The 16,338-nt window shown below is 37.7% G+C and overlaps 1 protein-coding gene across 1 annotated transcript in view; it reads right to left on the reverse strand.

The window, feature by feature from the left end:
- KAT6B (lysine acetyltransferase 6B) overlaps positions 1 to 16,338 on the reverse strand; it is a 118,888-nt gene that overhangs the window by 36,251 nt on the left and 66,299 nt on the right. The window contains 8 exon segments of the mRNA XM_009277646.1: positions 10 to 171; positions 3,268 to 3,409; positions 5,479 to 5,594; positions 7,236 to 7,357; positions 8,271 to 9,202; positions 12,773 to 12,905; positions 13,926 to 14,007; positions 14,169 to 14,284. Coding sequence (XP_009275921.1) covers positions 10 to 171; positions 3,268 to 3,409; positions 5,479 to 5,594; positions 7,236 to 7,357; positions 8,271 to 9,202; positions 12,773 to 12,905; positions 13,926 to 14,007; positions 14,169 to 14,284 — 1,805 coding nt within the window.

Genomic DNA, 16,338 nt, shown 5'->3' on the forward strand with positions numbered 1-16,338 from the left:
TTTTTTTACCTTAGAGAAATATCCAACTAAATGGCAGCCTTTCTCATCATTTTTTGTAAGGACATAGAAGAGGAATGGTTCAACATCATAATACAAGGTTTTGTGGTCCAGAAAGAGCTTAGCTAACAAACAAAGATTCTGACAATAAATTTTGCTCACATTTCCATCAACCTAGAAAGCAAGACAGATGCAGTTATTTCCAATGCCACCAACATGTTAGGACAAAACAACTTCTTGAATCAATCACATCCTAGAAGGAAACATGACCAAAATGGTGTTACAAAAAAAAAATAAAACCAAGCAAGAAACCCCCCACATTCAGGTTCAGAAGAGAAACGCCCCAGTTTCTTGTTAAATAAGAATTCTCCAGTTAGTACTGATTACTTTGCATTTCGAAGTATCCTCCAAGGATCCGGATTTATTAAACAAAGTAACTTCACCTTTTAATTGTTCAAGTGAGACTTACCTCTTTCACTTCATTCCTGGAATGAAAATGAATGACTGGCAGACATCAAAAATGTACTAGTTAAAACTACATTAAACTGTGGTTTGCTAGAAGGCAGTGGTGTACAACGACAACAAACAAAAAACCAACAGTGAAGTGTATTACGTTGAATCCTTAAGGTGTAAGGCCAATGAATGAGTTGCCAATTACGTATCAATTACAGCAATGTTTTAGATAAATTAGACGACAAAATTTCTATGCTAGACTAAAACACTATTGAGCAAGAGAAGTAAATTTTCAGGCTAAGTACTACAATTAGTCTAGGTATGTTACGAGTGTAAAGAGTCAAGCTGTGACTCAGACAGCTGTAGAAAAGCTAGATGCAGATTTCCTAGATCAATTTGTTACTCCCTGAAAGGGACAGCTCAGTCAAAGGCAACAGCATTTTTGAAATAATCTTCTTAATGGAAAGGTTTGCTTATACTGACGTTCTTTGATAAAGTCACTAGCTGTATTTCATTCACAGAGACAGCCAAATGGTATGCACACCGTGCCAAAAAAGAAGCCAGATTCTATTCTAATTTGTTTTCAGTAAGAATCCTAGTTACAAATCTGAGTAAAACCCAACCTTTTGGATATATTTAGGGATTTCAAGGTGACTTCAGTAGTATAGTTGCATTATCTGGATTAAAGAAAAAACATTTAATGGACAGCTACTGCTCCTAAAGGCATCAGAATAAACTTGCATACAGCACTTGAGAACCTATCAAATACATTAAGCTCTCATACAACTCACTCCATTTGTCCAGATGCTTTTTATCCCTTTTCACACTTATTAGCAAGTATGCAAATTAAATGCAAACATTAACCAACTAGAAATCATCACTGGGTAAGCCATAAGCCTGAAAACCCAAATTATGTAAGCTATCATTTTCAGTAAGAACATTTGTATAGAAATGTAGGAAATTCCTTAAATTTCAGGCAAACACAGCTTGTTCATCAGTTTTAAATGCAAGAAAAAAAGAAAAAAAAAAAAGGACTGCAACTTCAAAAGCAAGCATCTGTCAGAAGTTTCTTGCATACAGCATAGTAGTAAACTCTGTCAAAGTCTTCTCTCAAATCTGTCAAAGTCATGCTATGGGCAGAGGTACATAAATCTTAAGTGCCAAACTCATTTCTATTTCTCTCAAAAACAGAAAGCATGAAGGAAACCACAAGCCCTTCATTCTGTCAAACAGAAAATGGCTGCACAGAATTCCTGAAAGTATCTGTGAGGAAAGACATCAACTGATGAGTAAGTTTCTAGTTATCAGAGTAACAACTGACATTGACCTTTGAAATAAAAAACCCACTTTATTTCAGAAGTCTTAACATAAGTGCTCATTGAATCATCTAAAATAGAGAAAGGGAATAAAAGCAGTGGAGGAAGAGTCGGGACATTGCTTTCACATGCACCTTGTTTTCCATGCGTTTTTGTGTCGATTCCCCACCCACCCTCACCCCGTTTCTCAGAGCTGTATTTTACTTTATTTTTTTAAGTAGTATTTATTCATGTGTTGGCAGAAGCTAATGAAAATAAACTGGAAAGCAGGATTTGCCTATTGTATGCTGCACAGCTCTTAACACCTGCTAACAGAGAAAACGCAAGTCATTTTGGACTGACTAGGACAATTTTGTTTCTTGACAGGAAAAGAGTTAAGTCTGTTTACAACTTAAGTCTTTCGTTGGCAGATCTACAATCTTTATAAAAACTGCTCAAGTCAGGAAGGAAGCAATCTTGATGCAGATACCTTTTTTTTTTTTTAATAGCACAAAACCAAACAAGTTAACCAAGTATTAAGATCTTGTTCTAATTTAAGTAAGGACTTCAAGACTGCATCTACCATTGTTTGAACAGATAATGGCAATGACCAAGCATGACAGACATTTATACAATATCAAAACACAAGTTTCAAGTAGAATCTATGATAGCTGCAATTAAAAAGAAGTTATCAGTATACACATCTCAAAACTGCTGTTGATAAACAGCCTCAAAAGAAGTCCTAGTAACCCCGGCAGTCTTTTTTGTTAATGCAATCGGTAACAACTCTTGAGACATAGGAATGTGGAGGTTAATGCATAGCTTTAGTAACTGCAGGCATGCTATTTGAAACACGGAATTCTATTGTCCAGGATATCCTTAAAACCCCAAACTTTAACAGAAGTTGTCCCCCAAGAGAATAGTTCAGATTATAAAAGAACACATATCCACAAGCTCAACTCTGCACCTTCTAAGTTAGAGGCAGTGTGTTCTGGCCAAGGTGGACTGAACCTCCATCACCTAACCAGGATGTTTCAGGGCAAGTTTCTCCAACATCCAAAAGGAAGGCAAGAGCACTTCGTAGCTACATTTGTATTTTTAGAACAATACACAAGAAACTGCTTTGCTTGCTTTTATACATTGGAAGCATCTACATTATGATTAGTATTCTCCCTACACCCAAGATACTAATAGCCAGAAATGAATGGGTGCAAGAGGTACTTTTGCTGATATGCGAAAGGCAATCCAGTCAAGGAGCTTCCATTGCAGTCCCCATCTAAGATGTATGCTACACAAGTATCTTAAGAGATTGGGTAATGCATGAAGTACAAGTAAAGAAAGTTAAGAAACATGAGAGAACATGGCAGGGTGGAACAAGACAGGGAAGATGGACTTGTTTTTGCAGTGTAAGAAGAATCTCCAAGAAGTATTTAAGTATGTTAAAGTTTTCACTAGTTCTACAACTGGTCTGTAACGTCTACAAACCGGTTACTTTCAAAAATTCAGATTTTGATATACCTACCTCAAATACTGAAAGGTCATTTCTTCTGTAGATTTCATTGGCTGGAGGATGAAACCAGCCACATTTCTTTGAGTGCCTTAACAAAATGTTTTTACTTTTCATGTATTTAAGACAGAATTCACACAGGTAAAGCTTTGGTAACCTATATGAAAAGTAGAAAGATATTTTGTACAAAAATTTTGTTACATTCTGTAAACAAAAAAGTTACCACAAAGTCAAAGGCCCTCATACCCATAAGGTACCATTAGTAAATGCTGCTTAAGTTTAAAAAAAAAAAAAAAAGTCACATTAGAGTGAATGATTAAACATACACATCAGCCATTAGAAAAGGAAGATAAGGAAAGGTCAGATTCAATCAATCACAATGAACCTAATTCAGTAGAGTTGGACTGTGGTCAGCTGTTTTGTGGTCCAGCCTCCAGCAGATCCCAGTTACTTCCCCCTTCCCACATTCCACCTAAGCTTTTGCTGTGGTCCCTATCAAAGCAGGCACACTGGAGTCATACCTCAAATTTCATCCTTCTTCCAATAAAGACAGAGGAGGCACACAGCAGAATACGGGGAATCTCCTTCCCTTTAATTTCCCTTATTTTGTACGTGGGGAAGGCTAGGAGATGCTTTTTCTTTCCACTGTCTTTGAAATACTTGGGTGGGACAGCAAACTGTAGGAGGATTGTACCCTCTTACCTCCACCTAAACTACCACTTTACTTGGAACACAGATGCCCATCCAAACAGTTTGAATATAGGCAAAAAGTCTCCCTTCCACACGCCTCCACAACACAGGCAACATAGATGTTTGTACTCCTCCAGGAAGGATGCAGTTCAGACTACATACAAGTAACCCGCATGCCCTGCGTAAGACAACGCTGACAAGTGTGCTACATACCAGAAACTGCTCCTTTCAGTGAATTTTATGGTTATTTACCTTCATTTTTAAATTACTGAAGCAGTGGAAGACTGCTGCAGAAATTAATTAGTCTACCAAGTTTTAGAGCAGAGGACAATCTTTATGTGCTCTGAAGCTACTGGAACATCCTGGGATCACATTGGGATCAAAGCCATGGTTTACACTACTCCAGTATTCTAAGAAAGTTTATCAACAACACAAAAAGTAGTTTGAACTGTTTGTTCCATGATGTAATCCCACTGCACTCAGAGCTGAGAACCATACTGCCTCCTACAGATGCCATCCACTGTTGCCTCATACTAGTAATTATCCATCATTATGCCTCTATCTGGGATTAATTTACTTGATGGAACAGGTTACACTCTCCTTCATAATATGATATAAATTGAGGGAATAAAAAAGTAACCAAAATAAAACATTAACACTATAAAAACAGTAGTAATAAGAGGAAATCTAAATGCTCTCTACACTTGTTTTAGCCCTTGATTTTTATATTACCAATTCACGATATATCCCTCATTCCCACCACGCAAAGATGATGGTATCTAGGAATAAGAGGGATGGAGAGAAAAGGTAGTTTACAAAAACACTACGCAAAGGCATTTTGGAACAGACCACATAACTTAGTTGCTTGCTATAGTAGTAGAGCTTGAAAAACATACAGTTCTGAAAATCTCCACGTATGCCATAGATCCAACGGATTCATAAAACATTTCTTTTCAGCACAGGCAAAAATCAGCAGAGATCTGCTGAGCACACATACTAGTTCATGCTCTCTGCCTGACTCCAAGGTGCGTCCTGGCAAAGAAGGCCAGAAACGAGACGCTGTTGCCACAACTTGCTCACTTTGACTTTATTTATCTAGCATGTTCAGACTTCTCCCTGGTCCCTAGAAAAAGGAGGTTAACAAATTCTGGATGACGAACAAGACTAATTGCTCTAAATGGCCAGAAGCCAGGACATACCTGGTTGCAATAGTTTAAAGAAAACCAACACAAACAAAACCAAAATCAACAAAACAGAAAAAAAAAAAACCCAAAACCCCCAAACAAAACCATGCCAATAGACAGTGCAACATTATGTTTATGCAGGACTAGGAAAAAAACCGTCTTTTTAATGCATCTTTGATTAGAACTATTTAAAAAAAAAAAGACAAGACAAATCCTCGCTCTCACTTATAATTACAAAAGCACATTTAAAAGTTGTAAGTTATAAACAATTACAAAAGAATAAGAAAATAAATTACAATTATCACATTAGTAAAAATTCCAACAATGTATGACAATCTTGACAACTCGCTACCTTGCATATTCCTGTGGGTAAGGTGAAGAGTACCAGGTCTGGATCTCGTATTTCCCAAACTCAATCACTGAAGGGTATCGCCCACTTGTTTCACCAGTGTTTTTACACCCAATTTTCTGTCAGGTGCAATAAAAGCAAAATATTAGTCATAGGAAAAATAAAAGGAAAGTTAGCTTTATATCCTCAGTTTCACCCAGCGAAGGTATGAGAAACCTGGAGTATTCAAATCAGTTGCTTAAGTTCTTCCAATCTGGACAGACAGACTTTGTAAACAGTCAAATATAAACAGTGAAAATGTCTTTCAAGGTGCCAAACAACTAAACATGAAGTTAAGCAAGCAGTGCTTACAAGTAAGTGTATACAAATAGACGGTGCACGGCCCAGCCAAATAAAAGGCACAACTGCCTCAGTTCTCTTCTTCTGCAGCATCGAGTGCAAGGACTTCTCTACAGTTCTGGCTCAAACTCACAGCTGTCCTTTTGTCAAAACAATGAGGGAGAAGGCATCAGCAGAACCGTTCTAGAGTCTTTGGAATTCACCTCATAACAGTCAACAGTATACGAACATACACTAATCTCAGCTATCATACTGAAGTTGAGCTGATCAGAAAATGAGTGCTAGACTCTAAAGGGCTGGCAAAATACAAAAAAGGAAGAAAGGTCAGGGGGGAGGGGGAGAATTATTTTCAATGCCACAAATTTTAGAAATCTTACCGCCTAACATTTTTGGACTACGTATGAAAGACAAAGAAAGGAGATGAGAACCATTTCCACAAGCAAATGGAAGTACAAACTAATAATGAAGTTGAATCTTTAAACTTGATTTGGGTTTGTTGGTTAACACACTCTGAATTAAGACTATAAAAAGGTCACTGCATTGACCCATAGCAGGTAATGTCAGTTCTTGTACACTAAACCTGAAAAAAATTAAGTGACTTCCATTACTGAAAAAAATACAAGACATACTCATTTATGATGCAGTTTTATAAAAAGCAGCAGTTGAAACATTACATGCACCTCCCTTCTGACCCAGGTTCTCAAAGACACGGGTTGCTCATTTCACAGACACAGAAAAGTAAAAGTCTGTGTTGCTATAGGAAGATTGAGCTGCTGTGTCCAGCTTCCTTGGCACAGACACACACACAAAAAAGAGCTGTGTCCACAAGCTTTAAATTACCACTACATACCTTAAAGAAGAGCATTAACACCAGCTGATATAAACAGTTTTAGTCAGATTCAGCTCCAATATTTTCACTGCTAGAAAAAGTCTATAGTATTTAAACTCAGAGTGTGTTAAATCATTGGGTAAAATGAAGTTATGAACTCACTAAACCCAGTTTCCTACCAAACAGTATTTGCTGGGACAAACTTAACCTTTCACAGTGGCTCCTTTATCCGCAGAGAAAAATCGTCAGGCACATTCTTACCAACCATCATCCTCTCAGTCCTGACCAGGATGTCAGCTATGCTTAATCTCTATACTTAATCAGCGGTAGTCCTGTGTCCAACATGCTCAAATGTATCTTTCAAAAATCTATCCCAAGTGTCACTTATCATCTGACCCATTCCAGTGTGATGCCTTGTCTCCTACCTAGGAGAATGTAACTGTATATACAGTGTCACCCAAATTAAATTCACAGCAAGCATGACACACTACATCAAAAGGAATATATTAAAAATGAAGATGAATAGACATATGAAAATGAACTGAGTTTTTATTTACAGAAATAACTACATTTTATGTAACATGATTCTTACCTCCAGGGAAAGTTCTCGAGCCTGCTTAAATACTTCCAAATCCTCCTGTGTAACAGTGTCCTTGCTTCCCACCAGAAATACATCTGTATTTTCTTGTTTGATGCTTAGTTTGATTTCAGTATCTGTTATTTAAAACCAGCAAAAAGTTTATTCACAGACATGAAGGTTACACGTGCCTTACCAAAGTGATACTCCTAAATAGGATTGTAGCAACTATAGCTGTTACGACTCCCCAGTTTAACTAAATTTGGGATTACTAAGTAACAGAAATGAAACCTTCCCCCCTTCTTGTTTGGTAGTTTGCTGTTGCATGAGCTATTTTTGGTACTTGCTTGTCTGTCTGTATACGCCTTTACAGTCCAGTTCTATTAAATCAGATTTGAACCTCATGAAATGGAGTATATTCTATCACTAGAACTATGCCACCTGATAAATTCCAGTATACTCTACAAGGTAAAATTAAAAATAAGAGAAAAAAGTTGCCCTTAAAAGTTGGAGACCAATGCTAAGCTAAGTCTACATTCAAACATTGTATTTTTTCTTAAATAAAATTATAAAAAAAAGGTAGTTCACAGCAGTACAGATCAAGTGTTGTGGAGACTGTAGCAGGATGGAATTGTTCATGAAAAAGCAATGGAGCAGAGGGAAATGAATTGAAATGCCCACCATTATAAGCACTGACAGCACACAATCATGATGACAGCACTACTGCCAGAGAAAGGGCAAGGGAAGAACAAGGAAGTAGCATGAAAAGTGGCTACTCATGCGGTACTACACAGCCATAAGCAACATTATGAAGGCATTGGGGGCTCCTAGGGTCACTACAGATGCAAAAAATAATAAAAAGGTGGTGTGGTATTAGTCAGAAAAAACATTTTTGAGATTTAGTCAGCATTAGATAAAAGGTCAAAGTTTCATTGCTTTTGTATGAAAGTGAAGTAAGAACAAGAGAAATAGCTAAGACCTATGTGACAATATAAGAATTTTGGTTTTGGACGGGACGCAGGTTTGGTTGGCGCTTTGACCTTTGCTTACCATCATCCTGATCAGGTTTAATCCTTCCGTCTGCCAAGCTCCCCTTCCCTGGTGAGGGGGTCCCCATCTGAGGGGTCACTTTATACTTTAATCTGCCTAGAATCCTGTGCTTTTTAAGGAAAGTTGTTCTCTTGAGGTGAGCAATTGCTTTAAAAGCATGTCCTCTAGACACACCCCATCCAGAGGTACAGGCATGAGAAATAAACCTACTCCTAACCTCTTTCTTTCCATAGAAATGGCTATTAGATTTTGATGTGGAAGATAATTCTGGTTTACGACGCAAACGCTTGGGTGGTGCATAGCTTGGGTGTCCCTTTTTTCGAGACTGTCCCTGAGTGGTATAGATATGAGAGAGTCCATCAAAGAGTCCCTTTAGCTGACTGTTATTAGGAAGGCTACTAAAGGAGGGTACACTTGACTGACTGGAAGAACTTTGGGGAGAGTTAGAAGAAGTGGAAGTGCTGGATTTTTGCGAACTGGGGCTCTGACCAGAGATGGGGGTTGGGGGTAGAAGTGAAGAAGGTGGAGGTTTTAGCTTTTGTGTGGTACCTGTAGCCAACACAAGAGAAGTGCATGACTGTTTCTGAGAGACCTTTTTCCTTGGACGATAGTGCTTTGAAAAGTCTATTATTTCACCTCGTGATCTGCGACCATCAGGTGATGGTGTAAAGAACTTAGTAAGGCCATCAATGAGCCCTTTGGTTTTCTTGTTAACTTTAAGTGTAGAGGCAGATATGTAGGTGGAGGTGGTGGTGATTTTGGTGGTGGCACCAGGCCGAGTGGGGTCTGTAACAGGCAATCTGCTGCTTGAATCCTTCACAGATGCAGCATGACCAGATGAAGGTGTGGTACAGACTTTAGTCTTTTGACCCCTACCAGGTGACCCCCTTCCTGTGAATGCATTCACGGATCCTTCATCACTGGTTACAGACCTATGCAAAAATTTGGAAAATAAAAATCAGCATTAAAAAAAAAATCTGTAACTACTGCCAAATAGTACTACAGTTTATACAAGTTACTTATGCCACTGTACTTAAAAGTCTTTAAAGAAATTTAAAGACATATACACTTTGGAAATACACTTCACACTATGACATAACATCCTACTCTTCCCCCCTTCTTTAAAAGATAGTCCACAGCACATATAAGTAGAAGCAGCTGGGATAGCAAGATCTCCCAAGTGCACAGCCTCCCCACCTACTTTTAGGCATGGCAAAAGTGTGCTGCTTTGGAGAAAAACATCAATGCACTGTGTCCGAGTACAATAACTGCTCCATCACCATAGAGTTTATTGTACACGCAAAGGAGATGCACATGTTCAGTGTTAAGAAATCACTGCGTATCAAAACACTTAACCTGAGACTACATTTGCTTAAACTGTAGGGAAAGTCTGTTAGTCCTTTAAAGCAATACAGTCAGTTTTCAAGAAACTGCTATTTTTTCCACACACTCATTGGATTATCTATGTCAACGCTAGTAGTAAAAATTACCGCCAGAGACCTAAAAGCAAAATGAGGTAGTTTATGAAGAGCATTACAACAAAACCAAAGAAATAGACTCTGTTTTCTTTAGAAATTGTAACAACAGCAAAAACAAAAATAGCAAAGGAAAGGAAAGAGCAAAACTGTAAGACCAAGCGGTGTTTGTAGAAAAGCCGTAAACCAATCAGGCCTAACACGGAAGGTGTTAAGAAGGAAGAGTGGTGAATGTTATTTTAAAGCTAGGAAGAAAAAGGGCATGCTGAAAACCAACATTTGCAACAGCAGAAGTACAGGTTTAGCTGGTTGCTAATGACTGAAGAGAGGAACAACGCTGAAGGATACGCTGAAGAGTAGTATATTGTAAGTATATAGAAACAAAATGTTTAAAAAAATATTTGCAGTAAAAGAAATAGGTATCAGGAGGCATGACCAAACTGCAAATCCAAACAAAGCTATATAGTTGCATCAAATGCTTCCATTCCCTTTTCCATCCTGCTCTTTGAAGTTAGCTTATTTACTTTGCAGCGGAAAGTTTTCTTCCACAGATTTTGCCTTCTTAATTGAGATGCTGAAGTAATTAATTCCAACAGGTTACTTCTAATTAGAGATTGAACAGCCTGGGGCTACCATCTGGTTTACTGAACTCCAAGGGCCCACCAGTTTAAGAACTAGCCCCTTTTCCACTCACACATCCTTAAATTTGGTTAGCTCCTAAGTGGTAACAAAACCAAAAGCTTCTAAGTCTTTTGAATCCTTTGGTGCCATAAGCTTATGTCCATCACAAGACCTATTCTCACTACCAGATGTGGTAATCGCCATCAGTGCCAGAGGCCAACACACACCTGGTTTTAGTTAATCCTACACAGTAATTTGCCTGTGAAGGGCTTCCTACAGATGGTCAACAGGCAAAAAATTATTCCAGTACTACTGGACAGATTTTCTTTGTACTACACAAAAAGAACTGAGTGGCATTAGCTAACCTTCCTGTATTTCCTGTGACCGCATACTTTTATGTATGACACTGTCATCTTCTGTACCCCACAATCACTTTTAAATAGGATTCCATGAGGAAGAGTCTCTTCTCTTATCCCATCTCCTAACAACTATTTTTCCAGAACAAGATTACTTTGTTTTATATTTATATATATATAAAAAAGACATTGAAGTAAACCCCCCCCCCAAAGTACTACTCTAACATGCTCATGTGGCTCACGTGCTACAAAGAAAAGAAAATCTTTATAAAAATATTCATAATCATCATCCTAATGAGAACTTCTGCATCCTTTAGCATGACATTTATTTTAAAATAAAATAATCCCTTTAGCAAAATGTAATAGTAAACCCCTCACAACCTTTCCAACCTTTCTTTGACATGTACGAGGAAGGAGGAAAAGCAGAATTACTGTGGAAAACAGACATTCCTGCTAAATCCACTGTGGGAACCCAAATCAGGGACATGTTTTTAGAGAATTAAGATGGCAGTACTGTATTAGAACCCTAACCTCCAGTTGAAGGCTTAGGAGTTTTCAAAGGGGTAAAACCAGAGGTGTAGCTAGAGTCAGAGGTGTAGCCAGAGATAGAGGGAATATTTTTATTATGCACACACAATGGTATGTAGGAATTTCAGTTAAAACACCGAAAGTTGTACGGGTATTTCAATGACCTTCAAATTCCTAAGTTATTTAGTCAGGAGGAGAATGGAGAAGTAAAGGAATGTTTCACCCACTCTTCTTTTAACAGCATGTTCTCATGAGCCACAACTACATCTTTTACTTTCATGTAGGGCCACATTTCATCCTTGCCCTGTACTACTTTCCTAGAGCAACATACACTGAACTTTAGGACAAGGACCAAAAAGGCAAGACAAGAGATCCTGGCAGAGAGAGAGAGGGCAAAGAGAATATAGCAAGCTGCACAGCACCAAGTACATCAACTTGACTAGTACTGCGAGTATTTTTTTTCCCTTCTGTTTTTACATGTTGGCTCCACTGGCTCCAGAAATCCTTATTTTGCAAAACGCAAAGTTTTATGGCAGCTACCATGCAACTCTGAAGAATACCAGACAGGTGTTTAGACTATAGAGAAAAATGGTTGGGTAACAGCCACATGACAGAACGAGTAGTAGATAGAGCCGGAAAGCTTTTCAGCTGCTGAGTTGACATGGCCAAACAGATAGTTAAATAGGAGGAGAAGAAAGGTGTATGTGGATAGGAATATGTGATGGAGGGCAACATGCTACTGGGGTTAACATAGAATCTGTTCCTGTTTAACACTCAGTATAATGTCAACTCAGCATTTGAATGCTACTTAAACAATCCTCCAACCAAGCCTTAAGATGTCCAGCTACAGTGTTCCCTGTAAAGATAGATGCCAGAACAATGACAGCACTCTCTTGTCTTAGATAAACGTATTCCTGAGAAGCAAGAGGAATTGCAACCTCTTTCCCTAGTAACCAGTGGCAACTTAACAGCAGAATTCAAGTAGTAATTTTTTCCAGAGTACCACTGAAACCAGAACTTCTGTAATACTTGCATAGTTTGCTTTTTGAAATGGGTTTTGTGAGCTGATATTAACTAAATAAAGTCATTTTTATACAACTTTTGAACTGGTCTTTGAGCAGAACAGTCTCCTGAAGTTGGATATAAGTAACTCTCTATTATCCACTTCATACAGATTCTGTATGTACTTCAACTATTTGAAGTTACATTTAAAAGATAGCTGTGGCAAATGTTATCATACAGATTTTCATTTGCATCTGCTATAGGTACAAGTTTTGTTAAAAAATTATGGGATGTAGACAAGTAAGTTACAGGAAGTTTTTTCATCACTTTCTGACATGACACAAAAAGCACCCACTGTAGTTAAGAAGTTATTGGCCATTGGGCTGAAAGGCATATACTAGAATACTTGTCACCTACTTTCACCAACTTGAAATACAGTTAAAAACTGTAGTTGAACCTACATGAACTCTTATCTGACTACATTCTCAGAAACATTAAGAAAAATTCAAGAGAAACCTACAACATTCGTTGCTTTAGTTTATTTTTCGGTCGTCCAATAGGTTTTGCATATCGTCGCCTTATTTGGGCAGCCTTCTCATGAAGTAGCTTTCTTCCTTTCTTCTTTGGTCTACAGACCTGGCAAATCCACATCCCTGCATAAAGGAAAAGAAGTTTAATTGTACACAGTTTATTTAATCTGTACTGCAGGTGTCTACCAAGATACATGCCAAGTACACAAGGTCAACAAATTATCTTATGAACAGTGCATAGGGAAGGGGAAGTGGACAGAGAAAAGTGATCCACTTCTACCCATACTTTGAAATTTTTGAAAGTGCTCATGGAAAGGGGGGAAAAAAGAGCCAACAAGGATCACAGAAAAGATTGTGAGCAAATGGGTTCTTAGAAGAATTTCTGTTCTAGCTTGTCCCTCCTTATACTACCTAGATCTTTCTTCAGACACAATTAAGATGGGGGAAAAAATTACATGTGCATTACAAAGCAACCTAGGCCAGAGTGTGCTGAAGAAAATACCAGATCACACCTAGGTACATTTGTTTTAATATAAAACAACGTGAATTTGGCATCCTTTTAACGTTAAGGTGGCCATATCTGAACATGTATTTATTTCAGATAAGACTGGGGACTTGGGGCGGGGCTAGGGGGCAGCAGGGGGGAAGCTGGGAAAAATCTTTAGTGTAACTTTAAGATTAAATAGGGAAAGCCATAAAGATGTGAGAGCAGAAGTGAGAAGTGCTATATCAGAAATATAGAGATTAGAGAACCTGAAGACACAGGTGTTTTGTTTGTCTGTTTTTTAAATTACTCTTACAAAAGGCATGAAGAAGCAGGCTCTTTCACCTGCTCTAAGGATTTCTTTGTCAGTGTATGTACTCCAAACATTTTAACAGCCTTCGTAAAACTTCACCTTCAATAAATTGGCCAACAACTCAATACAGTGAATTCATCTGGTCAACTGACCACAGACCTTTACTATCTTCCCGAGAAAAAAAAAAATCTCCAGTAAAGAAAATTCAAGTATTGGCTTTGACATGGTTGAAATCATACTGTTTACCAATGCAAAAATAACTAGCATGCTCAAGAGCTTTTGGTCCCTTAATACGAGAAAAGACTGTGAATGAAAGTATTTTCATTGAAAGGATTTTTATTATCACCTTTTGGCATTCGGGAAAGTGGTGGGTCACAGCACTCCATGTGGAACCCTCTATCACAGGAGTCGCAAAAAAGCATGTTATCCTGAAGGGGGATGGGGTGGGGGGTGGGGAGGGCGCTTCCAAGAGGAAAAAAAGACTTAATACAGCATTGCTTGAAGTTGTACGTCAGTGATTTGTATTTGCACATGTGCTAAGTACAGAACTACAGTAAACAAAAGTCAGAGAACACTCAGTCTAACTTACTGCATTTTTGCCTTGGATCCTACATGCACTGCATGTCTTGCATTCAATACACTGCCATCTTAAGGCCTTCACATTTGTTGTTAACTCAGGACAGAATTTCAAACATGATGGATGTCCTAAAAGAAACCAAAATATTTAAAGCTTGAGATTTAAGATTGGTAAGATTGATTCTTAAGTTCAACAGGATGTAGCCAGCACCACCAGAACCCTGCAAGCACCAGCTGTTTTCAGAACTTTGCAACACATTATTTAACTCATCTACTTCATACAAATATACAGAATAACTGCCATAAAACTCATTTGTGAAGAGGCAGAAAGTTGACTTCTACTGTAACTGACACCTGTGAATGGTCTACACAAGCACCTGAAATTGAATTTTTATTTTTACTAGGTTATTTCCATAGCATATTAAACTGCCATTGGTTCTGAAAAAAGTATTTTTTACAAACTTGACTCCACTCCCCTTTCATAGCAGTGCAACGTAAACAGAAGAAATCTTTAGATAAAACCGTATTAGTTATTTTTTCTAAATATACTATCTATCAGAGAAACTTAATAGTCAAACTACATACATTTTTCATTCCAACTTATTATTTAATTATATACAAAGAACAACTTCAGAGCAGTAGGAAGGAAAAAAAACGAAGCAGGCAACTGGCACGAGAAAAGCTTACTGCAAAGGAATATTTAAAATGGTGGAGGCGGGGGGGAGAGTAGCTGAACTACCGCCTCCCATGAAACTGTATTTTATTCCCTGGCAGGACCATCCTCTTTTCATGGTAGCCTAGAAGGCCTACATGGTTTTTCCAATTAATACAAGATATGAGACAACTGAACACATACACCACACCACCTTAGGCAATATGGGCAGTTATGCTTCATGTCTTCAACAACCTCAATAGAGTGTACCCTTAATCCAGAAAAGATAAAAGCACTGCTAAATAGGAAGGGATAAGACTTCCCAGGGAAACACTTTTTGACAGTATTATATTCAGAGATTATCAAGAACATCAACCCACAAGTTGTCAGAGAGATAAGAATCCCTGATGCCATGCTGCACTTATAGATGGCAGCAGTGATGTGATGTGCATGAAGGATGCTTTCTTCTCACTGTCAGAGTCAGGATACGTGCTGTCTTCCAGGAAATGGTCTAGTCATGGTGATTCAGACTTTCTCTATCCGCTGTTTCTCAGTCCAAGACTGAGCTAAATCACCACAAACAAGAATACAGGCTAATCCATAAGCATTTGCTATTTTCATCTTCTAATAGACTGAGGCATGAACGGCAAAGATGACTGATGGAATGCAAAGGCCACTTTAATTAGTGCAAATTTCAGATTTTATTTCCTTTTATTGTATGTACCCAAGCCTTAATCCACTTTTTGTTAAACTTTAAAGACAACTTATATTGTGTAACTAAAGCATATTTTCAAAATAAAATGCAGGAATATAATCTATTAGTAAAGAACAACCAATAATAACTTCGAAGAGTAGTTTCAAAACCAAAGATATTGAAAAAGCATTGACATCTGATTCTTAGCATACAGTTTAAGACACACTAACAAACTTTTGTGGTTAAAACTGAGTATGCACTTCAAGTGACTATTTTTCTTAAAAGTGACAAATATACTCTGTAACTGCATAGTTGAGTTCGATGCTACACTGTTCCCTTCAATAAAGCTTAACAAGTGCTTCATTTAAAAAAATCTGCTAAGAAATAAGAAAAAAGCTCCCTAGAGTGGCTGATATTAGTAATCCATATCACAGAAAGACTTATTCCATCAACCATGACTTAACAACTATATTAAACACATTAAAATGTAATCATAAACCAATTACCTCCATATAAGAACTGGAATTAAATGTAATCTACCCTGCACAGAAGTGATTTACTTCAAGGAGCAAGTAGAGTTGTGGTTTAAATTGCTGATTTTAACTCTGCCTTAAGTAAATACCTGAGAAGTATAAACATAAGAAACATCCATTCTCAGTGGTGGTAACTATGCACAGATTAGGTGTAATAGGATTTCTTTATTTCTCTGTTATCTATCAACGTAACATTTCTCATTCAATCAATTACACAGCTTAATACATTTGTTAATAACCTTAAGTGTTAGATTTTACTATTAGACAAAAATTCAAGAAAAAAATCCATTGGTATTAAATATGA

This window comes from Aptenodytes forsteri, unplaced genomic scaffold (assembly GCF_000699145.1).
Source record: "Aptenodytes forsteri isolate BGI_AS27 unplaced genomic scaffold, ASM69914v1 Scaffold15, whole genome shotgun sequence".
Lineage (NCBI taxonomy): Eukaryota > Metazoa > Chordata > Aves > Sphenisciformes > Spheniscidae > Aptenodytes > Aptenodytes forsteri.